We start from the raw sequence: 25,865 nt of genomic DNA on the forward strand, positions 1-25,865 counted from the left end.
GTGTGGTACTGTGTGTGTACGGGTGCAGAGTGCATGTGCATGCACACCACACACACAAGGGTGGAGTGATATGGCAATGGCTCCTGCCTACTCTGTGCAGGACCACTCCCCACAGCCTCCCATGTGCTATGCCGTGTCTCATGCCTTGTGCTTTGTGTTGCAGGTCAGGGCCAGCTGCAGCTGAGGCTGGCAAATGGCCCAAACTCTTGCTCCGGGCGAGTGGAGGTGCTGATTAACAACACCTGGGGTGCAGTGTGTGATGTCGGCTGGGAACTGCGACAGGCAGGGGTGGTGTGCAAACAGCTGGGCTGCGGCACGGCACTGTCAGTCTCGGGGGCTGCTCAGTTCGGCAAGGGGGACAGCGATGTTTGGCTTGAGGGCATGAACTGCTCCGGCCAGGAATCTCTCATCACTGAGTGCTGGCTGAGCTGGCTGGGCCCTGGGCTCTGCAGACATGGCTCCGAGGCCGGCGTGGTGTGTGCCGGACAGGCTGGTGAGTAGCCAGCGCTCTGTGCCCATATTCCTGCAGACACAGGGCAGGATTGCCAAGGGGAGACCAGTATCCTGGAAGGGGGCACCCATGGCTCCTGTCCACCACACTGCGTTTACTGGTTGTCCCAGAGGTTTTGGCAGCCCTACCCAGCCAGGGGCTCCATGCCTGGGTCTCACTGCAGCCTTCTCTGCCATGGGGCGCCCTCTCCTGACAGCACTGGCTCTGGTGCCAGAGGCTGCTACCTCTGTAGGTAGACCACAAGAAGAAAGGCAGGATCTGGGGAGGGACAAAGAGCCAGGGGGCCTGCAGATGGAGTCTGGGGCCACAGTCTGGGAGAGGTGCTGGGGCAGGGTCTCTGGGAGCTGGTACCCCCAATTCTTAGTCTACTCCAGGTGTGAAAATAATTTTTTTTCAGGTACTGTCTTATCACAACCCACCCATCCTCCTTTGGTGGCGGGGCAGTGATACAGCAGTACCTGCAAGAAATGTAAACGTGGGGTGGAGTGCAGGGGGCCTCAGGGCAAAGGGTTGGGGTGGGAGTGCAGTATTTAGTGCAGGGGTCTGGGGCTGGAAATGGAGGAGGCAATGGGCAGAGGGATTCAGAACAAGGGAGTACGAGGAGGGGCTTATGGCAGTGGGTTGCAGGATATGGGGAGAGGCCCAGGGCAGGGGAGTATGAGGACCTCTGTATAGAGGCCTCAGGGGGCTCAGAGCAGAAGAGATTAGGGAGTGCAGGATTCAGGGCAGGGAGCTGGGTGAGTTCAGAAGGCAAGGGTAACATTTCAGAGGGTGAGGGCTGCAGCCACATGTACTAGTCCCTGTGTGTTGCTTCCTGTTTGCTTTTACTAAGGAGTGAGGGGAAAGTGCAGAGCCTGCTGTGTTCTTCTCCCTCCCAACTGCCCAGGGGAAGCGCAGTGATGGGGGTCAGCTCACAGCTGTGACAGGCTGGGTGGGGGAGCACAGCTCACTGCCTGGCTCTCTCCCTAGGCCCTGGGGTGCTCTACGCTGTGCTCCTCAGCCTGGCAGCCCTCGTGGTGCTGATCTGTGCAGCCCTGCTCTGCTGGCGGAGGCGGCGGAACAGAGCCGCTGGGAACCTCCTGGGTAAGAGCCGTGGCCCCAAGTGCTGCACCATACAAGAGGATTCCTGCAGGGGAGGCGGCAGGAGGCTGCTGCCCTGACTCAAGAGTCCAACCCCAGCTGGAGCCCACAGCCTCTGAGCTGCAGCCCCTGTGCCCTGTCTGTACCTTGCGCTGCCTCTCTGCATGGGAACCTGCTGCTTCCACAGCGAGTGGTGTGCCTGCTCTGGCTGCCCCCCACAGGCCCACGGCCAGGTATCTGTGAGCATCTGTGCCCATGTCCTGGCCTATGGGTTCCCTGTCCCTATGGGGTGGGGTCCCATTCACACAGCACCCTGGCACCTGGGTGAGAGGGTCAGGGGCAAAGGTCACCGGCTTTGGAATGTCACGCCATCCTCTCGCTCACAGGTCATGTGTACCTGGAGGAACTGGGGGCTCCAGGGACCCCGCCCCGGCCCCACGGATCAGGGAAGTCGGAGCCCCCCGAAGAGCCTGACAGCGAGAGGAGCCAGCTGATGAGGGATGACGTGGTGCAGTGAGAGACATGCCTGTGGGATCCTGCACAGAGCAGCCCCAGAACTGCCAGATGCCTGGGCTGTGAGATGTTAAGGGGGTGTGGCCAGGGCTGGGGCTGCTGGTTGGGGTTGTCAGCTCCCACTGTAGAACCCTGGCACCACCACCCCTCAAGCTGCTCTGGAAGGCTCCCTTGCTCCATCCCAACCCTGGCTTACCCTGGTGTAGCTCCCTCACCCAGAAACTCCCATTGACTTCCTTACTCCACGTGATAGCAAGGAGTACAGGGGTCAACTGCTGACCCCAGTTAGTTTGACTTGGCACATATCTACCAGGTGTGCAAAATCAAACTCTGGAAGATCGACCCTGACTGGGTCAATCTTCTGTGTAGTCTAGACGTTCCTTTAGGTTACAACAGCGTACAGTAAAATGTAAAGAGTTAAAGGAAAACAGAAAACTAATTCTTTAGGGCCCCTAGATTACGAAGATAAACAAAAATCACACAATAATTGTTGCTTTTCAGGGACTGCTACAAAATATCTCCAAATATACAATCCCTCCATGTTTTATTAATCCACTGTATTTTTTTTTCTGATAGCCCAATGAATGGAAGAAATAATATCCCCTAGAGCAAGGGAGTGTTACTGTGTGACAAACACGTGCCTGTGACAACTATGAATGATGCTCTAAGAAACTCTTTCATTAAAAGAGCTTTAATAATCTCCTGAAATTCACACCAACTCTCTTATCCCACCCTGTTTTACATGGTAAACTTTTGAAGCTTTGGTATTACACCCTTCTTTGACAGGATTAAAAGCTGCCTGTTTAGAAAAAGTGCCTGAAAAAGATAAACTGAAAATAAAGTTGGGAAACGGGCAGAGGCAGGTGCTTCAGCCAGGCCATTCAGAAATTCCAGTTGTTCCACTGAACCTTCAGCAATCACAAAGCTATGGCCTCTGTCTTTTCAGGAAAAAAATATATTGTAAAAACCATCAGGTGTGGGTTTAGTACTGTGCCCGCCATTTTAAATCTTTCTTTACAGTTTACAAGTGATGAGTCTCTAGAGCAGTTTTTATTCCCTTGTTTTGTTTTGGCTTTATCGTCTGGTCAGTTCATGTAGGCAAAACTTTCAAAAACAAACTTACACTAGTCTCTAAGGAGTACGTTTAAAACATCTAGAATGCTGCCAGGGGCCTTTTGATGTGTTTTTCATCTGTAAAACTCTTCTGTACAGGAGGGTTTTGTACAATGTTTCTATTCCTGGGAACTTATTTCTTCACAATTTACATTCCTGAAGACTATTTTATAGTATTTTTGTCTTACTATGCAAGTCATTTAGATTAAAAAAAAAATTAAATTGCATCACAGGGATGATAATTACTCAATTGTGGCAATTAAATATATATCTACTTCCTGCTCTTGGCATTTCCTTAGGCTGTAAAAACAGCCTTATGTTATTTTTTAAATTGAAGCTAGTTGAGCTTTTAATCACTTTTGTTAAGTTCTGATTTTATTTAATTTTAAGCTTGTGATTAAAAATTATTTTGTTGCAAAAGTTAAGTATTTTGTAAAGAGAAGAGTGGATGTGGGGAACATGATTCTTCAGTTAACATGGGTAAAAATGACCACTTGTTATCTCCCTCCTTTATGCAGTTACAAAAGTATCACTTCTCTTTTAAATTTTTTTTTAATTATAAAACTGCTCTGTAAATGACAGCAGGGAAACAGACTGCCTAATATGTGCCCCATCATCTCTCTCCTTACTATTTTCTTATGCCTTCAGGCTAACGTGGTGTCTGTCTTTTTAATCTTCACTTTGCATTGAAACACACACGTAAATATGGGTTATCCATTGTGATTTTTTCACCCTATGCTTTTAACAGTCTGAACGTGTTAAGTTAAATTATTGTTTTGCTGACAATAGGAGGGGGATATGGTTCTTCAGAAAAAAAGGTGAAAAAGGTCAATCCATACCTCACTCTTTCATGCAGTTACAAAAATATTACTTGTCTGTTTAAACTTTTTTTTGCTATTGTAAGCGTTGAGGGGGTGTTATATTGATCCCAAATCTTCATACTTTATAAATGATATCCTGTAAGTTGGTGTTAAAAAAGTCTAAAGTCTCCTCACAGCTAAAGCCAGTTTGGTCTACGTTCCAATGAATAAAAAAGGTATGACTGGTGGTATAAGAGGCTGGGGAGAGGCAAGGACATCCCAGACTGCCTGACTGGTCCCATCCATGCTTCACCCCACAGCCAATGCCACCATTCACCGTGGTTCCCTCAGTCTTTTGGGGCTGCCTGGGCTTCAGCCCTGAGCTGCTGGTCTTCCCTGCGCTCCAGGGCTGGGGTGGGGGTCACCCACCTGCCTATCGGCCCACCCTCCAGAAGGGCTGTATGCCCTCCCCATGCTGCGGGGGGGGGCATGGGGGAGGTTGGGGCTACCCAAACTGGGGGAGAAGATGGGGGCCACAGAGCACCTATGCTCTTGGGGGTGCATGTGCTTCAGTGGAGGAGGCTGTGGGCCATCCATGCTGGGGGTGAGGGCTGCCTCTACAGTGGTGGGGGCCTGACTCCCGTGTGGGGCAAGGTGGGGCAGGGCTGGGGGTTTGCCTCCACCGACCTAAATCCACCCACCGCCCATGGTCAGAGGCTATAAAAAAGTACATTATTTTACATAAATGGAATAAGGGAAACTGGTGTAAAGATTATGTGTAACTTTCCTGAAGGGCTTTCTGCCCTTTTCAAAGCCCAATGCTGAAAGTTTTATGTAAACAGCGGTGATTGAATTCCTGGTATAAAATTGAAAAGACCTCAGGCTGGCTGCTAGGTTTGACTGACATCCATTTGGGACATAAAGAAACAGACACACATGCTCCCTTCCATTGGGGGTTTAAAAGTTCGTATGATTGACAGTTCTGAAGCGCACAACTTCTGAGGTAAAAGAATGTTCATGAGCTTATTGGCGGGAAAAGCCAGTTGGAACCGGATTGACCCAACTTTACCCATGCTGATGTTATCAGGCACCTTACAAAATGGAGTGTGTTCCTACAAAATGGAGTCTTACACAAACCATTATGTAACATAACATTACCGTTTATAAAATCATCCACAACAGCACAAAATCACATACTGTTGTCCCCGCCACCACACCCCTTCCTCAAAGGTCCATCCATCCTCTGTACCTACCCTAATGCCCTTCCCCTCTTCACTCCATCCCCTCCTCCCCCTCCCTGACTTTCAAAAAGCTGCAGGGGGGGAGCTGTGGGTGGGGGCTCCAACTAACAGGTGCAGGCTCTGGGGTAGGGCTGCAGATGAGGAGTTTGGGGTACAGGACAGAGCAAGGGGTCTGGAAGAGAGTTTGGGTGTGGAAGAGGGCTCAGGGCTGGGAAAGAGGGTTGATGTGTGGAGGGATATAGGTTCCAGCATGGGCCCAGGGGTGAGCAGTTTGGGGGTGTAGAAGGGGCTCTGGCTGAGAGCACTGGGGTGCAGAGGGAAGGGAGGAATGAGGTCATGGCTTATGGTAGAGCGGGGAGGGGTGTCAGGTACTACCCAGCTGGAGGAGAAGTCAGTGCCCTACAACTATAACACAGGGCGGGGAATCTTTTTTTTGGTCAGAGGGCCACTGACTCACAGAAAGTCAGTCAGGGACCAAATGAGAAGCAAAAAAAAAACCTGGAGGGAGAGAGAGACAGAGGGACTATTTCACATGACCATCAAGGCTCTGCTCGAGGTCTACTCCAGCTTCTGCCTTGAACAGGTCTCAAGCATTTGTCTGTGAAACTACAGCCATGCACAAAGACCAACAACAGCGCTCAGTCCTTGGCTTTGTGGTTGTGTGGGGCCATATTCCTTACAAACTGTGGGCCTGGCTCACCTTGGGTGGAGGGGCCAGCAGCCATAATGGAGGGGATTGGGGGTGCAAGACAGGAGCCAGCAACCACAATGGGGGCTAGGCCTAGTGGGCATAGAAGGGGCAGGACTTACCGCTCCAAGCAAGCCCTTCTCCCACCCCCACAGGCACAGGTCACCGATGTGCCACATTAGAGGAATAGGCCCATACCATCTGCCCCGGCTGCCAGTGGCAAGTGTGCTGGGGGTCTGGGGGGCAAAATTCTGTTTTCAATTCTGTCTCATAACCAGTTCCAGAGGATCTGCAGTAACACATTTTATTTTAAGCTCTCGCTCCAGAACTGTCCCGCTGCCACGGCTGCTCTGGAGTGTCCTTCTTCCTGGGCATTTCCAGAGGGCAGGCGGCCCGACCCATGGACGTTTTCACTCCCTAGCCAGCAAAGTTGTCTACCAGATGCTTCTGAGGCCATTTGCCAAGTCCTAGGGAGGCCAGGTGAGCAAAGAGCTGTCCCTTGGCGCTCTGGTAAGATGCCGCCTGGGCCTACAGAGGGAGAAAGAGGCAGGTCCTTAGCATGGACAATGAGTTTCACCGAGGGCTTCCTCCCAGGGCACCACGGGGTTAACAGACTGAAGAGCAAAGGGGTTTATTGGGTCAGAATCAGCCCCATATTACAGTGTGGTGGGGATGGGGGGGAACAACAGAGGCACAGTGCTTGGGAAGTGATGAGACTAAAATCAAGTGCAGTTAGTGGCAGAAATGGGAAGAGAACCCAGTAGTCCCTCTCTCTCTTTCTGAGACACACCTGTCTCCCCTGCTCTCGGGGACACGCGCGCGCGTGCACACACACACACTGTCCCCTCCTCTCAGAGACACACACGTCTCTCCTCCTCTCTCTCTCACACACACACCTCTGTCTCCACTCCTCTAACCACTAGAGTCCACTCTCCTTCCTGACCCACACACAAAAAAACAGGAGTTCTGGCTCCTACCATTCTTCCTGACATATCCACATACCCCACCCCCCTCGCCTCTTCCTTTCAGCCTTTGGTGGCACCCCCAAGCCCCTGATGTAACACGCCGCCTTCCGCAGCATGCAACCTTGGCTTGGTGGTAAGTGGGCAGCGCCAGCAGGTCAGTCCTGTTCATCTCCTGCGCCATGTTGCGGAAGTAGCGCAGCATGGCAACTTTGCAGATCCGGCTGAGGCACACCTGGCCCTCCGGGGCAGGGTTTCTGGGCAGAGGAAGGAGATGCTCAGAGAAGGGGCATGGGCAGCTGCTAACAGCTGTGGTGCTAGTGATCGTGCTGCATGCACAGACTGGGACAGACACACATACCCCAGCACCTGCCCACAGGGCCAGTGAGTGCTGGGTAGCTGCTTTCCCCCATTAGGGAAGGAGGCACTCGCTCAAATCACGCATGGGCACCAGGCTGGGGCAGTTCAGAGATGACCCCCTGCTGTGGCTGCACCAGAGGGAGACCCGGCTCTACACCTATTTCCAGAGCCACCAGCTCCAGGACCAGACAGGTTTGGCATGGGGAAGGGCTGGAGGAAGAGACACCCCTGTGTTGCAGAAGAGCAGCCCCAGGGGTACAACCCCACCATCATCCCCTTGCACCCCCATCCCACCGGAATTGCTGCCACTACCAGGCCAACAGGGAGCTCAGAGGACCGAGGGAACCCAGAGATTAATTACTCTCCTGCCCCGCACTCTCACCTTGGCACAGCCAGCCCCGTGGCACCATCCACCCGCTCCACCGCAGCATCCCCACGGCACCAGTTGAGGCTGAGCCAGTGGCTGTCAGTGCTAGAGCTGAGGCAGCTGATGCTGGGTCCTAAGAAGAAGCCGACCTGGTGCTGGGCGTAGGGGGCTGGCAGGCCAGCGTCGGGGCCCAGCTGCAGCCGCTCATTGACAACCCAGTTCAAGGCTGCTCGGGTGGGGTCAGGGTCCGCTGGGCAGAGGGAGGAGAGAGGTGGAGGCAGCTGCAGGGCCATGGCTGTGTGGCCCCTCCCATGCAACTGAGCCCTCTGCCTGGTCCCCTACCTCATAGTGCCCTTACTGAGCCCCCCACCCTGCTCCCTGTGCCACAGCACCTCCTGCTGAGCCCCCCACCCCATGCCATGCACCCCCTGCCGAGCACCCCACGCCCCACACCACAGCACCCCCTTGAGCCATGCTGATGTCAGTGCTGTGCAGGGAAAGCATCCCCTGCTGAGTCTCCACCCTGCTCCTATGATCTTCTCCCAGGCACCCCCACTCCCGCAGTACAGGGACCCCATCTGCGCTCTGCTCCCTGCAGCTTGGCACCCCCTGACCTCCCTCCTGTCCCCCACTAGCCCCCAAGCCCACTCCCAGCACTCTGGTGCCCCCTGCTGACACTGCTCTGTTATTAACCTCCTCCCCGAGCCTGCTGCAGCACACCCTCAACCCTGCCCCGCTCCCAGCCCACGGGGGCCCCAGGTCTCACCTAGGATGACACTGGAGAGGTACAGCGGCTCCAGGAAGTGGCTGAGGAGCGCCCCCTGCAGGCCCAGCACGCTCCAGCGGCTCAGCTTGTCACTGCCAGAGGCACAACAGATGCGTGCAGCCAGCACGCTGGGGCGGCAGCTGTGAACGGGCATCAGCTGGTCCTTGGTGTGGACGGAGAGGCCGACTGAGGGTCTCCTCCCAGGGAACAGGATGCTGCAAGGGGTCAGGCGGGGGATGGCACAGTGGGTCATGGGGGCGGGCACCAGACCGGGGCAGCTCGGGGTTTATTTTAAATCATAGCCACCAGGAAGAGAGCTGATTTCTGGGGAGAAGAGACCAACAGCTCCTGGTCCCACCCCTCTGCCCCACAGCAGCAACTCCCCATGCCTCTGCCCCACAGCCTCATTTCTCTGCCCCACAGCATTACCCCCCATCACCCCATGTTTCTGTCCCACAGCCTCTCCTCTGCCCCCCAGCACTGTCCCACATCTCTGCTCCACCTCTCCACCCCACAGCAGCACCATCCCAGGTCTCTATCCCCAGCAGGTGCTCACGGTCCTGACCACTGCCCCCCAGCACCACGCTGCCACCCCAGCACTGCCCCACACTGCTCCAGCCCACATTTCTGCCCTAACCCCCAGCACTGCCCCTCAAGATCCATCCCACTGCCCCATCCCCTTCTAGTCCTCACTCACGGGAAGTACTCGGAGGCCCCCGCAGGTGCGCGGCTCAGGTAGAGGTGCACAAAGACCTTGGGCTTGAGCGCCAACAGTCCCCCACTCACCGCAGGCTGGAAGATGCTTTTCTCCCGCTTTGCCGACTTCTCCAGCTTGCTCCACAGCAGCAGCTGTTTGTACAGGTACCTGCTTGGGGGCAGAGATCCCCCACCATGGCCGGGACCGGTTCCACAGGAGCTAAGAACCCTGCCCATGTCCCCCCAGCTCTGGACTGACCTACCCCAGCTCTGGGGCCAATCGCTGCTCCTCCCCCATCCATACAAAATGCCCACCAAGATATTGGGAACAGCCCCCCACTCCCATATAAACCCTGACTAGGCCACAAAGCCCAGATCTCTCCCTGTCCCCCACAGGCCACTGAAAACCTGACCCAGGCCCAGATCCTACATGCTCTCATGAGCACTCCCCCTGTGACCACTACCCAGGCTACATGCACACCAGCCTTCCCCACCCTCACCCCTCTATACAAAACCCACCACTGGCCAGGGGACTAGGTCCTTTCTCTTTGCCTGTCTAGTTAAAACCCAGCATGAATTGCCCCCTACTTCTCCCACAGAGCGGCCAGCCCACAGAACACTCCAAACTCATCTCCTCCCCCACGGGTCTATCTATCCTGTCCAGACAGTAGGTTACAGAAGGGGAGCCAGGAGGCACGACCCCTGGGTTCTATCCCCAGCCCTTGGAGGGGAGTGGGATCTAGTGCCTAGAGTGGTGGTGGGGTGGGCAGTGTTGCCAGGAGCCAGGATTCCTGGCTTCAATTCCCAGCTCTGGGAGGGAAGTGTGGTCTAGTGGTCAGCCTGCGAGAGGGGGCACTGGGAGCCAGTACACCTGGGTTCCCATCCCAGCTCTGGGAGTGAGGTCTAGTGGTTAGCACATGGGAGGAGGAAGGTCTGATATCTGCCTCTGGGAGGCACAGACTCATCTATTACAGCTGCTAGGCTGCACCCCTGACTGGGTCCCCTGACCCTGTCCAGCCAGCCCCACGTGTGCCAGCCCCACGTCACCTCTGCAGCGCCCGGCGAGCCATCACCAGGCCATGCATGTCATGGAGCCGCTGACCACTGAACTGCATCCAGCCACTGTAGCAGGTATCACCGGCGCCCAGTGCCACCAGCTCAAACGTCTGCCTGCAACCCTGCTGGATGTCCATCACCTCTGCAGGCAGGGAAGGATTAAACCCCAGTGCTGTGGGGCTAGGAGGACAATGGTGGAGTAAGGGAGGAAGGAGGAGGGGGCTGATAGCCAGGAGGGGGGTAGTCTGGGAGCCAGGACTCCTGAGTTCCATTCCCAGCTCAAGGACTTCAGCCCCATGATGAAGTCTTGTGAGACAACAGTGTTGCATTGCTTCTTGCAGGAGCACTTGGAGGAGGGCAGATTTCGTAGCTATAGTCCTGGCTCTGCTCCTCCCTGGCTGGGAATCAAGGCCAAAGTCCTGGCTCCAACCACTACAGAACATACCCCTCCACGCCATGTCCCCAGTCCGTTGATCCCACCTCCCTGATCCCCATGTGCTAGGGCTGGGTGCAGCTCCCCTGATGAGGCATGTGCTCTCCTGGTCCAACAAACACCTTAGCAGAGACCATCACCTGCCTGGCTGCACCCGCTCAAGGCAACTGGGAAGGGTGAGCATTTTCCCTTGCAGTCAGTCAGCCTTGGCAGGGGGAGGACAGGCAGGACCGGACTCCTCACCTTGCTCCAGGATGAAGGCTGCCACGCTGCTCTTACAGCTGCGATACTCTGGGTCCCCAGCTAGGAGTCGGTCGAAGGTGTCGCTGATAAGGGCTGCGCAATGGGGCACGTTGAGGGACCTGTATTCTGCAGTGAGGGGAGGGAGGGAAAGAGTGCAGATCAGATCCCTAAGTATCGAGGGAGTCAACCCAGACACTATGGTGATGGGCATCAGCATCACCCCCTGACATGAAAGGGGATCAACACAGATGCACCAAGGTCAGACTAGGCACCAGGGGAGTGGGACAGCGAAATGGGGTCAGACTGGGCTCTGGAGGGAGGGGGAACAGAGTGATGGAGGCAGAGCGGGCACGCAGAGAGCAGTTTCACTCTGGAGATCCGGAGGTGGGAAGGGAAAATGAGGAACGGGATCTAGAAGCCAGTAGCCTGGCAGAGCCTTAGGCAGCAGCAGCCTGGGAGAGGGCAGAAGTCATAGCTACCCATGGGGCTGGACAGGGCACATGACACAGGGACCCATAAGCTGGGGCCAGAAAGAAATCCCCAGGTCTAGGGGCAATGAGTTAGGTGGCCCACCAGGGCTGGGCTGGTGGGGCCAGAAAGGGCTGCCTGGACGCAGCCTGACTCTCCACTGGGACCAGAAACAGCCCTCTGGCCGCTGCTCTGAGGCTATGCAACGCAAGAGAGAAAGTGCTGCTCATCTGGGGGGTACATGTTGCTTTAGGGAGCACCAGCACTCCCCCACACACAAGGCAGGATGCCTGGGTTCACTCATAGCTCTGGGGCTGGGAGCCAGGACTCCTGGCTTTCACTATCGGTTTGGCCATTAACTCCCAGCCTAGAGATTACAGGTCTTCAGTGCTCAGCACCCTCAGTGCAGGCTGGAGGTTTCCTGAGTCCCACCCCCACAAGGCATTCCACAAGGCAGTCCCCATTTCGCTGTCCCACTCCCCTGGTGCCTAGTCTGACCTTGGTGCATCTATGTCGAACTCACATCTGCACTCACCTGGGATCTCACTCTCTATACAGAGCACCTGGCTCTGGGAGCACTGGGTGATTGGGCTGAGCAGCCCCTTGGGGTCTCTTGGTGGGCTGGTGCTTGTCTCTGGGACCTGCTCCTCACAAGGGACACAAGGTGGAACGGGCACAGACAAGGGATCTGCAGGGGGGACTGGCACTGGCAGGGGAGATGCAGACATGAGCCTCCTGGCCTACAGCCCTTGCACACCTGGCCGCCACATACACCGCCATGACCCCATTCCCACCGCCTCTGCACCCCACCCCTAACCACCTCCGTACCCACCTCATACACAGGCATCCCTGCACCCGCAGTTCCCACATGCCTGCCCCACTCACCCATCTTAGTTTCTGACAAATACAGTCCTCACTTCCCCACCTGCTGTTGCACCAGCCCAGTTACCAGAGTGGAGTGATGGGGATGGCATCCACTCCCAGAGTCACGTAACCCCAGAAGGGTCTTGCCTCGAAAGCGAAATCCCACTTTTGTGGTTGGCAAGTAAAGCTTAAAAAAGTAACCCAAGTGTGACTGAGGTGACAAAGCAGCCTGAGCCCATGGCCGCAAGGGGAGAGCTTCCTGCAGTGTCACCAGCACTGCCTCTGTCTACTGAGAGCCTGAGCCAACAGATGCAACTGGGGAGCTGCCTGGGATGTGACTGGCACTACCTGAGTCTGCTGGGAGCCTGGGCCTATCACGCTGAGGGAAGCGGCTTCCCATCCACTGGGTGTCAACTCCCAGCCCCACTGACAGGGCTGTGCCTGATTGGAAGTGCGGCACGCAGGACATTCCCCTGCCCCAACTCTTCTTCCCACCTTCCCTCCCCATTCCACCCTTACCTCAAGCCCCTGCCCTGCCCCACCCCGATTGCAGCCCTTCCCAAAGCACAGAGCCTGGCCCCAAACCGTCCAATGGATGACTGCCCACTGCCCTACACTAGTGGTTCTCAAACCTTTTTGCCTGTGGCCGACCCTGCTCAATCCAAACCCTTCCACGGCTGCCAGCCACCCACCCATGACAACATTAGTGGTTCACAGACCCTGCTTTGAGAATGACTGCCCTGGGGGATGAGCCAAGCCCCGCTCTGTTGGCAGATGAGTGTATTTGACAGGTAAGGGAGAGCGCAGCAGGCCCTCCTCTGCCTGCCCCTACCCCAGCAAACAGGCCCCACCCTTGGGCGAGAAAAGCCCCCTTCCAGGGCCATCACCCCTGCATCACCAGAGAAGAGCAGTCTCCTGCCACTCCTGGGTATAAGGGCCCACCAATGCCCCTGCCCCTCTCAGCTGGGCCAGAGACAGAGGGGACAGAGCCCAATGCTACAATGCCCTAGGACTCAGGACCATCTTAGTCCAGCCTTGCTATTTGCTCAACCCCGACTCACCCCCACCAGCTGCCCCCTGCACTGCAGCATCCCCGGGGCAGGAGGAGGATCCTGCAGGGCCGGGCTGGAAGTCCTTCCCCTCTGAGTCTGGGCACTGCCCCAGCGACAAGGGCTGCCTCCAGAAGGAAGCTGCCAGCCGGCGTTTCCGGCCACTGTTTGCAGGAGTCCCCTCCATGTCAGCTGAAAGGACCAAAAACCTATCTGCGAATCAGATAGCAGAATGAGGGAGGGGTCAGAATGTGGAGCTGGGATTAGAGCTGGGGCAGATTAGGAGGTTAGGGCAGAGTCACTGCTGGGGGGGCAGGATTAGAGCTGGGTCCTGGAGGAGCATTTAGAAGAGCGGAAGGGATAAAAGCAGAAGACAGATACATAGAGGGGAATTGGAGAGGGTGGGATTAACATTAGAAGCAGATTAGGGCAGAAAGTGAGATTAGAGAAGGGTGTGGGGTTAGTGCTGGGGGCAAAATAAAGGGATGATCAGGTTGGGGCCTGCAACAAAGAGGTGGAGGTGGTGTGGGGGACAAAATTAGAAGAGGTGGGATTAGTACCAGAGGCAGATTAGGGAAGGAGGTGGGATTAACACCCAGGGAAGGGATTGGAAGAAACAGGTTTATTGGCAGGGGAAAGGGAATAGGCAGGTTTATTGGTGGAGGGGCAGGAATGAGAGGAGGCAGGATTAGTGCCAGAGGCAGTTTCGGAGAGGAACTGAGACTATAATTTATTGGGATTGGATAAATAACACTAGAGACTGTTCCCACCAGCCAGCCTGTGTAGGAGGCATCTGCTGGCAGAACAAATCACCAGCCCAGTTTTTGGAAACCTGCTCCAGACTAGACGAGGTGTACAGGGGTGCTGGGGGAGATGTCTGGGGGGCCTAGGGCTGTGGCTTTCAAGCTGCACTAGGCAGCTCCCCGGAATTCCCCAGAACATGCCAAATTTCCCAATGGGGCTTGCACCTTCGTTGGAAACATCCTGGGGTTCCACACATAAAGGAAAGATGCAAACCACAGGGTGTCTGGAAAGGCTGTTAGAAGTGAAGGCAGGTACAGGAGAGGGGCTCAGGACAGTTGCTGGTGGCCTTAGAAGTGGGGGTCATGGTGTTTGGGAGGCTGCGCAAATTGCTGGGGTCTCGGGAGCAGTGTCTTGAGGGGGCTAGAGGAAGGGGGTGGGAGGTACTGGGGGCTAAGAGGGGAGAATCAAAGGTATTTGGGGCTGGGAGGTATTTGAGACACAAGGGCCTGGAGATGGGGAGGGTGGAAGGCGTTTGGGGTGAGGGGTTGGGGGGTATTGTGGAGCTGGGGAGGGAGGCAGCTGGGAGCTATTTGGGGGCAGGGAGGTACTGAGAGGGGGAGGAGGGTGCAGGGAGGGCAGCAGGTACTGGAGCAGGGTGGGAGACGTGGGGGTACGGGGGCTGACGGGGGCGCATGGGGCAAGGGAGAAGGTGGGAGGTACGGGGACCGGAGGGGGTCAGAAATTGGGGGCGAGCACCGGGGTCGCGGGGGGTACTGGGAAGGGGAGCTCAGACGAGCCCCCACACCTTTACCCGCTCTCTCTGCAAGCCCCGACCTCCACGTGGTAGTTGCACGTGCCTCTCCGGCCCGGGGGCCTTGAGGCCCCGCCCCTCCGGCCACAGCCAATGGGAAGAAGACAGGTCCCCGAGTTTCTGACCCATTAGAGCCCAAGAAGGAAGCTCCCCTTCCCGCCCCCACCAGCGCAGGGCCCAAAGAGAACCCCCTGAAGTGCAGTGGGAGGGGGCTGCAGGGACCCCGAGAGAATCCCGGGGGGGGGCTGCAGGGACTCCGAAAGAACACTGGGGGGGGGGTCTGCAGTGACCCAGGCATCAGGGACGGGGGACCCAAACACTGAAGAGTTGGTGCATTTTGCAAATCCACTGCTGTGATGAGTTGGTGAGTTTTAGCCTTAGGGCAGCTGTTCCCGCTGTTGCCCACCTACTAGATGCCTCCCTGGTCAGTACCTCCTGCCTTCCCTTTACCCGACTCCTTGGGGAATTTGTTCCCATTAACCACTTTGGATCCGACACGCCTGGGTCCCATATAGTCGGTGGCTGTGGTTTTGTAGCATGGGCTATGCTAACAAAATAATCCCACACATATGACCCAGTTGATCCTTCTGAGGGCTTCATTCTGATGATGGAGCCCCTGATTTCCAGCCTGACCTGTGGGAAATCTCCCCAGACAGGCTCACTGGTGCTGCATTACAAGACCTCCTCTAGACCCACCAGCAGGAGCAGGGGTCCCATGGATTCTTCTGGTTCAGAGGGAAATACGAGAACAGCTGTGGTTTTTCCAGGGCCGATAGAGGGAGAAATCCCGGGCTCCCTCCTCCAGACGCCTGGCGGAGAACTTGCTGAAGAGACGGACCTTGAGTCGCACCAGGACCTGGTGAGCTAGGGGCACAGTGAGAGAAGTGTGGTGAGGCATACAACTGAGGAGCAGAAATTAGAGCTTTGCCGTCTCTTCCTCCTCCTGTTGCTGCTCCCACCCCTGGGCTTCTGTCTCCTCCCCTCCTGACTACCTTTTGGACTTGTTGAGGAAGACTGCTGGTGCTCTGGGGGCTCAAGTGGGATCTGATGAGAAAAGGTCAGTCCAGCTGCTGTGGCAAGTGATGGATCTATCCTGCAAGAAGGTGTATCTCTGAGTACAGCTGCCACAGCCACAGGAGGAGAGGCCAGGCTGCATGCATGATTGCCCTTATGCATTCAGCAGGGAGTTCCAGGGCAGGAGTTGTTATTATAACAGATCAATGAACCAAGGGCTGCCAAGGGGTTTGGTTCCTGTGAGCACTGAGAGGGCACTGCCTGGGCTAGGAGTGCAGATGGAGTTAGGCACAGCCCAGACCACCCCTTTATTGGGCTGCTGGTCCAGCAAACTCAACCAAGCCTTGCAGCAGGCCAGCCCACACAGGCTTTTTCCTGGGGTCTCCAGCTTGCAGGGCTGCCGTCCTGCACGCCAGCAGGCACTGGAGGGAAATACAAAACTCTGCTTCCCACAAGCATGGGGGCAGGGTTCTCTTTGGAGCTTCCCAGAGCCAGCATTCCCTTCTTTACCCTCTCCTGCACCCCAACACTCTGCCTCAGCCCGGAGCCCCCTCCCAGAACCAGCACCCTGCACCTCAATACTCTGCCCAGCCTGAAGCCCCTCCCGCAGACAGAGATATATGGAGATATACCAATCTCATAGAACTGGAAGGGACCTTTAGAGGTCACCGAGTCCAGTTCCCTGCCCTCACAGCAGGACCTATAGCCATCCCTGACAGAATTTTTTTTTAAATCTACTTGCCCCAGATGCCTAGATTACTATGCCTCCCTCCCCAAGCACCCAGTACTCCCTCCTCCATCTCAACAATCTGCCCCAGCCTGAAGTCCCCTCTGCCATGGAGTGTGGGGGGTCCCCAGGCCCTGTACCCCCTCTGCAGTCAGGAGTGACTCTCACTCCGCAGGTAGAACAGAAGGTGACAGGGACCCAAGTGTCGTACAGAGGTGTCAGTGCAGCAACCAGAAACAGTTCAATCCATTATGGGGAGAGGAGGCCCCAAGGTGGGTGCCCAAGCAGGGGCCTCCCCTCCTGCCAGTCTCTTTCCCTTAGCCCAGGCTAGCTGCCTTCCAACTCCCAGTTCCAATTCCAACTCACCAGGCCCCTCCTTCCTCCTTTGTCCTGTTTCCCAGGGAACAAAGGTGTCTCCTGTGAGCTCATATTACCACAATGCACATGGATGCTGCCTGGTGAAGCTTAGGGAAACTGCGTGGAACTACAGGGCATCAGGAAACGCATCCATTTAATCATAGGAATAAAATCCCCACGTACCCCACTTCATCACACCCTCCTACACCCAAATTCCCTTCCAGAGCTTTCACCTCTCACCCACTTTTCTGCTCCCAAATCCCTCCGTACTGTCCCAAAGCCCATACCCACTGTCCCAGCCCAGTGAACATGAGGGAGGGATGGGGAATGGAGGGAGCAGGGCCTCAGGGAAGGGGTGGGTTAGATCTGGGATTGCCCTGACATTTAAAGAGCAATCTTTGGTGTAAAATGATTGGAGGACATTGGTGGAAACAAAGCCTCATCATTCAGAGGGTTCCCCCATATGTGGGTTCTGTGAAGTTGAATAAGGGGTGATTTCCGAGTGGAAGTTTTCCCACGCTACCTACATTCATAAGTTTTCTCCTGTGTGGGGGTTCTGTGATGCCTGAGAAGGTGTGAATGCCAAGCAAAGGTCTTCCTGCACTTTGATTATTCATATTCATAGGGTTTCTCCCCCATGTGGATTTGCTGATGCCTGAGGTGAACCTCCCAGGTGAAAGTTTTCCCACACTTGCAGCATTCACAGGGTTCCTCCCCAGTGTGGCTTCTCTGATGCCTACTAAGGTGTGAGCTCCAAGCATAGGTTTTCCCACACTAGCGGCACTGAGAAGGCGTCTCCCCGGTGTGGGTCCTCCGGTGCTGAATAAGGGTTGAACACTCAGCAAAGGTCTTCCCGCACTCACAGCATTCATAGGGTTTGTCCGGTGTGTGGAGACTCTGGTGCCTAATAAGGTGTGAGCTCCGAGCAAAGGTGTTCCTGCACTTACAGCATTTGTAGGATTTCTCACCTGCGTGGATCCTATGATGTGTCACAAGGATTGAACAATGGGTGAAGGCTTGCCCACACTCATGGCATTCATAGGGCTTCTCCCCTGTATGGATTTGCTGGTGTCTAATAAGGGCAGAGCGCTCTGTAAAGGTTTTCCCACACACCGGGCATTCACAGGCTCTCTCCTGTGTGGATTCTCTGGTGATTAACAAGCTGAGCATGTGTTCTGAACGCTTTTCCACACACAGCACACAACTTGTTATTTCTCTCCCCCACGATTCTTCTGCCAAGTGGTAGTTTTTTTCTTTTTGAGTTTCTTAACAATTAACTAATTGACCAACTCTCTGTCTTGGCTGGTTTCCCTGCCACTTCTTTGACTTGTGCTGACCCTCAAACAAATTGGAAATAAGGGAATTTCAAAGTATGGGATTTATTCTGAAGCACCTGCGTCTATACAGCCAGTCTGCGTTTTGAAAGCAGCACTTTCAGAGCATGACTGGACACCTTTATGCTAATGAGGCGCTGAATATGCATGCCAGTGCCTCATTAACCTGTTCCAAAGTGCCTTATTAACATGCCCCTTCCGAAAGGGAGGGGCATGTGTAGACACATCCAGAGACACTACCAAAGTTATTTTGAAATAACTGCTATTTTGAAATAACTTTGCCCTGTAGACATAGCATTAGTGTATTAACCTTAGCTGGGAGGTGTTGTATGTTTTAACTTAGTAGCTTACTTTGATCTATGTATTTTCACTTGCAATCACTTAAATCCTACATTTTATACTCAATAAAAACACTTCAGTATATTATCAAGCTCAGTATAAATAACTGTTACCCAGGGAGGAGCAACTGCTGTGCACATCTCCCTTTCATTGACAAAGATGGTGACCTTCTCTGTGTAAATATTTTGTATAGAGTAAGATGGATTTATTTGGGGTTTTGGTCCTGTTCGGGAGCTGCATTTCTAGGTGCAGTCAACAGCCTGATAGCCTAGCCCTCCCAGGGCTAAGTCAGTTTGGTGTCTGTGTTGCTCTGCTGGTGGTCTGTTACCCCAATGTTGTGGATTGGCTGGGAGAGACCAGAACTTCTGATCCAGCAGGACAGGGTGGTGGGATCTCCCAGAGGGCAGGTCAGCAGGCTCAGTGTTATAACTAGCACAATGGGTGACAATCTGTGATCCAACCTGTCACACTGGGGACACTTGTTTCTTTCTGAGTATGGAAGGAGTAAGTGAAGACAGTCATTTTAGATTCAATTCTGATGAACAAAAAGAAATTAGAAAACTGAAGGTGGAAAAGCAATACAGGTGAAAGTGATCATGAAATAATAGATGTCAGGAGTGTATGATAAGGAAGGCATAAGAGTAAACAGAATAACAATTCAAAAAGGTAGATGTCAGGAAGCTCAGAAATATCTCAGGGGAATAAAATCTGTGGTGAAAACAAAGAGTTGAATAGCTCTGGCACTTTCTCAGAGATTATATTAAAGGAGCAACAGCAAACTATCACAATGTGAAGGAAAGACAGAAAGAAGAGTAAGCATGCAATATTGCTCTATTTGCTGCTTTTTAATGACCAAAAAAGGGAATCCTACAAAAAGTGAGATGTATAAAAATTATTATGGGTAAGTACAAAAGAACAGTGCAAGCAGGCAGAGACAAAATCAGAAAGATTACCTTACAAAATGAGTTACACCTAGCAAGTGACATTAAAGGCAATAAGACAAAAGTTCTATAAATATATTAGGACCATGGTATCCAACACACTACCCACTAACCACATGTGGCTGTTTGGCTGGTTGAGTGTGGCTAGTTGGCTTGAACAGTAAATATATTTTCAGAATAATGTGGCTAGTTCTCTGTACTATAGTGGTTACTGTTTCAGAACTAGCCAGACACCACACGTCTAGATGGTGCTTGGTCTTGTCACCAGTGCAGAGGACTGGACTTGATGGGCATCTTGCAGTTCCTTCCAGTTCTATGATTCTGTAACTCCTGCCTCTTTCTGCCCGCACCTCTAAGCCTGCCACATCCTCTCTCCTTCTCAGAGAGAGGGAAGCACTGATCAGCAGGAGGTGGGAGCTGCTGACATATTACTGTGGCTCTTCGGCACTGTGCACTGGTAAATTCTGGCTCCTTTTCATGCTCAGGCTGGCCACCCCGTATTAGGGTCAAGAGACAGATGAAAGGAAGTGTAGGCTCCCTAGTTAACCAGGGAAGGAGAGCTTGCAACATATGACATCAATGCCTTTTTACTTTCAATAAAGAAATTTAAGTGTGGCCAGACACTTAAAATAATTATTCTTAAGCAAGATGGGGAAGGAACAGAAACCACAATGGGGAAATCACAGTTTAAAATATTTGGATAATTGAGATGAGTCAGCAAGGCCTAATTAAATTCTTCCTACAGTATCAAGGAATTACCCAAAGCACTCTTAGAAGAGTTAAAATGATCTTCAGTAATTCTGGAGGATAGTGAGGTCCCTCAGGACTGGAGAAGGGCAAACAAAGCCCATCTTTACAAGGTGAAACAATGAAGACCTGGGGAATAAAGACCAATCAAGGTTTCTTACTTAGGTACCTGGAAAGAAAACTGCATTAAGCCCAAGATGAAAAAAAATTGAGGATTTTTAAGAACAAATTGGATTTTTTTAGAATCAATAAAATACTAAATTTCTCATTTAAAATAACAGTTTCATTAAAAATAAGTCACAATTACAACTCTTCACAAACATGCTACACATACATTGACAGTCTCATAAAAATGAATTAATGTCTCTCATCTGTCCAGCCTAACTACTAGCTCTTGCTTCTTCAAAGTTCTGGACTTTCAATTTTTGTTCTTCAGCAGACTAAAAAGTAACACATGGAAAGACAGAAACAAAGTGGATAGGATTGATTCTGGTCTGTGCTTATGTAGTGGTAGACCTTGGCCAAGCACAGCAGGGGAGTTAGTTAAGGCATCGTTTTAAAGACAGAGAAACAATATACAGGAAAGGACAGAAGCAGCACAGAAAGGAACAGTAGAGTGGACTGGAAAGAAAAAGGGAAGACATTATTCAGCACACACAGAGCTTTCTGTACTCCCTCACATTTCTGCCGCAGAAAAGCTATCATGGCTTTTGGACATGACAGTCCTCATATCTGGGAATATTTTGAAGAAATTCATTCCCTGGGTAAATGAGAAAAATGTGTCAGGTGTAAGCAGTGCAACAAGGAGATGCAGGGCCTAGCGGCAAAGGTAAAACACAGCAAGAAAAGCTGGTAATTGGGAGAAAATTATGTGGCTTAAAGATATGGATACGGCTGAGTGGATCAACTGGTTAGTAACTTAAGTAATTCCCTTTGCAATGTATCATTCTTCAAGACTCTTCCTCTGCCTTTTAATATAAGTGTGATATGACAAAATTCCCAAGCTGTTGGCTGTGTTGGATGTTGCTAGAAAAAGGTTTAATCCTTATGCCTTGTTTAGTTAGTTATGTAGGTTTAGAATCTGTCACTCAAGTATATAATACTGAAAGATGCAGCAAGATAAATCTAAAGTTAACAGTTGCCACTGTCATTTTTTTATATTACATAATACATGCCCCTTATTTTGGAACATCATCGTTACAGACCACAATGGCAATGTCGTAAGTCTATTCCCTATTTTACTTGAGCTAAATCAGCTTTTCCATGGGACTCCCATTCTCTACTTGTTTTATCAACAAACAAGAGTGCCAGTTAGTTCAATGAGGCTTATTCCAAAAGTAAATGCACTCTAAGCATGGTCAGTCTTTGGCCTGGTCTAAACTAGGAGTTTAGGTTGAATTTAGGTGACTTGGGTCATCAGTTTTCTAAACAATCTGTTCATACTACAGGGTTCGTTTCACCAACTCGAGGTTTATGTACTCTGTGGCAAGGTGGCCTGGTGCCAAAATAGGGATGTGCACTCCATCTATCGCCCCTCTGCATATAGGGAAGCCCATCACAGCTAAACCATCCACCATGTCCTGCACATTTCCCAGAGTTACTGTCTTTTGTAGCAAAAGAGTATTGAATGCCTTGGCTACCTGGATGACAAGAGCCCCACTATAGATTTGTCCATTCTGAGTTGATTGCCCACTGACTGGTAGCAGTCTGGTGTTGCAAGCTTCCACAGAGCTATTGCCACTCGCTTCTGAACTGTCAGAGCCGGTCTCATTTTGGTATTGCCACGCTTCAGAGCAGGGGAAAGCAATCTCAAAGTTCCATAAAAGTGGCCTTTCACGTGAGGTTCTGTAGCCACTGCTGATTGCCCGATACCTGCAGAACAATGTGGTCCCACCAGTCTAACCTTGTTTCATGGCACCAGACCTGGCACTCCACTGTGTACAAAGCACCGAGTGCAGCCAGCGTCTCCCTTTGTCTCCTCTCCAGCATTTCACATTCATGTCATCCACATCCTCCTCAGAGCCTTCATCGCTTTCATGGCTGCTTAGACTCTCCACATACTGCAGCACAATGCGTGAGGTGCTCATAATACTAGTCACAACAGTTTGGAGCTGGACAGGTTCCATGCTAGCCTTGCAGTGACATCTGCACAGATATGAAAAAAGGACACAAAAACACTTTATGTCATTGCTTTCCAAAAGCAGGGGAGAAGACAAGTACACTATGGGAAGCTGATAGCACAGACCCAGAAACACCCATGGCACTTTTTTGTCTAGTCAGATACTGGGAGCTTAACACACAATGCAAAGGAACAGCAGGAGCTCTGGGGTAGGTACCTACCATGCACTGCTGACAAAGTAGAAAATATAAAGGGTATAACCAAGATTTTCCCTAAGGTTTGGGAAACTCTAAATTGTGTGTATGGGAGGAAATGTGGTCCAGAATGACACCAGTCAGCAACAGGAATCTCAGCTAACAGTGGCATTTGAACAGAACTTCTGCAGTTGTCTGACCACAACAGTGCCGTGGCAGTGAACTGACACATAGAAGTGTGTAATCATTAACAAACTAACCTACAAGAAGGATGCCCAAACAAAAGTAGGTAAGTATCGGGGGTAGCTATGTTAATCTGTATCCTGTAAGCTGCACCCATTCACCCTCTGCTCCCTAGGGGAATGACTCAAGGCAACAGTTTGTCACCTAAACCAGCGCAAACTGCTGCAAGTCAAACGGGGTGGTGGTGGGGGAACATCCCCCTGTGGAAGGAATCTTTATGTTGACATTGGAGCGCGAGTGGAGGCGCTGGAGACGGGGTCAGTGACTGCTCCATCAGCAGCTGGGACCCTCCCTGGCCGAGCTGCAACTTTTCACTCACAGGAAACGCCCCTTCTCTCATTCCTAACCTGGGGGCGCGGGGGGCTCCCCCTACCTCACCCGAGGCCGTCCTGCCCCTCCACCACAGCGTCCCTGACCAGGGCCCGGCTCCCTCCCAGTACCGGAGGGAGGCAGAGCTTGGGGGCATTTCCGGGGCGCTGTTCGCTCCCCCCCGGGGGCAGCAGGACCAGGCAAGGGTCACGAGCGCCTGCTAACGAAACGGAAAAGCAACAGGAAAGGAAGCGACTTTCTGCGGGGATCCTCAACTAAGCTGGAGAAAGGCTTCCGCCCGGAAGTGACGCTACCGACTGTCCTGAGCCACGAGGGCCCTTCCGCCGGAAACAACAAGAAGTCCTGAGGCACTTTCCGCCGGAAGCGGCGCCGGTGCCCGCCTCACTCCCGCGGCACGCTGGGAAACGCAGCTCTGGCGCTGATTGGTGGGCGTGGCGCCGATAGGGGTGCGCCTGGGCTGGGCGGGGGCAGCTTCAGGGGCGGTTGCCAAGTCTCCCGAGGCCAGTGGCATCCGGTCCGTTCGCACCGGGAGAGTTGGCAACCTCAGAGCAGCAAGGAGGGTCGGCTGGGGGGTGGGGCCGGGGTTCCCTTTTGGAGGTGAGGAATCAGCCAGAGATGGGGGGGGGTTGCCCGTGTGAAGGGGGGGGGTGGAATTGAGCTCTCTGCAGCCAAGGGCAGCCGGGCTGGGAGGCCCGGGGGGGCCTAAGGAAGTCCCCCGGATGCAAATTTTCCCCCTTTAATCCCTGGTTGCCACTGCCAGGTATAAAATCCTGGCAGGCTTCTCCCTATGTCCTGTCCAGTGAACGTAGGGTTGCCAGATGTCCTCCACAAAAATACCGGCCATGCACCTGTCTGTGTTCCTTGATTTTTTTTTTTTAACCGGACAGAGAGCCCAAATATCGGCCTGTCCGGTTCAGTACCGGACACCTGGTAACCATAAGGGGCACGCTCACATGACATGCTGTAGGTCTGGGTGGGACTCAGCACAAGCCTTTTAACTAATATCAAGTGCAGCAGCCAGGTGCTCTACAGTAACCCTGACAAGGGCCAGACCTGGGGAAAGCCCAGGCTTCCGCCTTCGGGCAACTTGATATTCACTTCCCCACAAATCCAATGGGGACATAAGAATAGGGTGCACAGTGGGGCACACACCTACCCTAACTGTATAGTTTGAAATAAATAAAAGCAGTACTTGTGTGATTTAGAGGAGCACCCCTACTAACGTGTTTGCTAAATTACCACAACCATCCTCCTACTCAAATCTGAGGCACTATATATTTCCCCTTATATTTCCTATGGGTATCTCAATAAACTGCCTGCCTTAATTCCCCCACCTTCCATTCCTCTTTCCTCCCACCTTCCACCAGAATTTACTTACATTACTCACCAGCCACCTATGCAGCACTACTTTTATTCTGGGCAACATGGTCCTATAGAGTGTGCGGGTCTCCAGCAGCCCATTATCTAATGCAATGTGTGTACCCACCTTCTCCCCATCCCAAATACCTGCCCCTAGATACCCTATCAGCTTGACTGTGGTTCCAACCTGTATGCTAAAATTTGCTTGCAAACACTCCCTTAAGAAACATCTCCATCTGTTTTTAGAATCCTAGAATCATAGAACAATAGAGCTGGAAGAGACCTAAAAAAGCCATTGAGTCCAGCCCCCTGCTCTAAGCAGGACCAAACCCACCAGATGAGCCCCACCAGGGCTTTGTTGAGCTGAGACTTAAACACCTCCAGGGATGGAGACTCCACTACTTCCCTGGGTAGACCATTCCACTGCTTCACCACCCTCCTAGTGAAAAAGTTTTTTCCTAATGTTCAACCTGGACCTTTCCAACTGCAACTTGAGACCACTGTTCTGTGTTCTGCCATCCCTGACCATTGTAAACAGCCTCTCTCCAGCCTCTTTGTAGCCTCCTTTCAGTAAGTTGAAGGCTGTTATCAAGCCCCCCCTCAGTCTTCCCTTCTGCAGACTAAACAGTCCCAATTCTCTCAACCTTTCTTCATAAGTCATATGCTCCAGCCCCCTAATTATTTTGGTCACACTCCGCTGGACCCTCTCCAGCGCATCCACATCCTTCCTATAATGGGGGCCCAGAACTGGACACAGTACTCCAGATGCGGCCTCACCGAAGCTGAATAAAGAGGAATAATCACTTATCTGGATCTATTGGCAACACTCCTCTTGATGCAACCTAATATGCCATTAGCCTTCTTGGCTACAATGGCACACTGTTGACTCATGTCCATCTTCTCATCCACTACAACTCCCAGGTCCTTTTCTGCAAAACTACTACCAAGCCAGTCAGACCCCAGCCTAGAACAATGCTTGGGATTCTCCCGGCCCAAGCGCAGGACTCTGCACTTGTCCCTATTGAACCTGATCAGATTTCTTGCAGCCCAGTCTTCCAATTTGTCTAAGTCAGTCTGGACCCTGTCCCTACCCTCCAGCGTATCTACCTCTCCCCTTAGCTTAGTGTCATCCGCACTTATCAGTTTAATATCTGACACGTTCTCTAGCTGAGGACTTTATATGAAATGCATTTTGGAACAGGGTGGCGGCACAGGAGCTTGCTTGGACCTGCTGTTGCAGTACCGTATCTCCCGGAGAAGCCAAAGAAAAGTCCACGCTGCACATACAGGGGACCACCGCTAGGGGCAGGGAGGCGCTGTCCCGCACGAGCCCGACGGGCCCCCTGGAGACTTGCCGGGGCCGAACCAAGAGGAGGCGGGCAGGGGCCGTACCGTC

The 25,865-nt window shown here is 52.9% G+C and overlaps 2 protein-coding genes across 2 annotated transcripts in view; one reads left to right on the plus strand and one right to left on the minus strand.

The window, feature by feature from the left end:
- LOC142025194 (scavenger receptor cysteine-rich domain-containing protein DMBT1-like) overlaps nt 1-4,069 on the plus strand; it is a 903,096-nt gene extending 899,027 nt beyond the window's left edge. The window contains exons 24-26 of the mRNA XM_075017758.1: nt 164-493; nt 1,481-1,594; nt 1,978-4,069. Of these exons, the coding sequence (XP_074873859.1) occupies nt 164-493; nt 1,481-1,594; nt 1,978-2,108 (575 nt within the window). The 3' untranslated portion in view covers nt 2,109-4,069. The remainder of the gene's footprint in view (nt 1-163; nt 494-1,480; nt 1,595-1,977) is intronic.
- A 2,189-nt stretch (nt 4,070-6,258) lies between these two features.
- On the minus strand, nt 6,259-15,567 carry LOC142025221 (adenosine deaminase domain-containing protein 2-like). The gene is made up of 8 exons (XM_075017816.1): nt 15,462-15,567; nt 10,830-10,955; nt 10,145-10,295; nt 9,099-9,266; nt 8,402-8,616; nt 7,651-7,885; nt 7,033-7,165; nt 6,259-6,474 (listed from the first exon to the last, which is right to left on the minus strand). The coding sequence occupies exons 3-8, from the start codon at nt 10,288-10,290 to the stop codon at nt 6,364-6,366; spliced, it is 1,008 nt and encodes a 335-aa protein (XP_074873917.1). The 5' UTR covers nt 10,291-10,295; nt 10,830-10,955; nt 15,462-15,567; the 3' UTR covers nt 6,259-6,363.
- Nucleotides 15,568-25,865: the final 10,298 nt, after the last annotated feature.

Source organism: Carettochelys insculpta, chromosome 22, assembly GCF_033958435.1.
Source record: "Carettochelys insculpta isolate YL-2023 chromosome 22, ASM3395843v1, whole genome shotgun sequence".
Classification (NCBI taxonomy): domain Eukaryota; kingdom Metazoa; phylum Chordata; order Testudines; family Carettochelyidae; genus Carettochelys; species Carettochelys insculpta.

What these genes read in the sequence shown, in the direction of transcription:
- LOC142025221 (XM_075017816.1), bottom strand. Translation starts at nt 10,290, where the DNA reads ATGGACATCCAGCAGGGTTGCAGGCAGACGTTTGAGCTGGTGGCACTG. An exon ending in ACGGGGCTGGCTGTGCCAAG is followed by an intron (nt 7,166 to 7,650) that starts GTGAGAGTGCGG and finishes TCCTCTGCCCAG; the next exon opens with AAACCCTGCCCCGGAGGGCC. An exon ending in CCACTTACCACCAAGCCAAG is followed by an intron (nt 6,475 to 7,032) that starts GTTGCATGCTGC and finishes CTCCCTCTGTAG; the next exon opens with GCCCAGGCGGCATCTTACCA.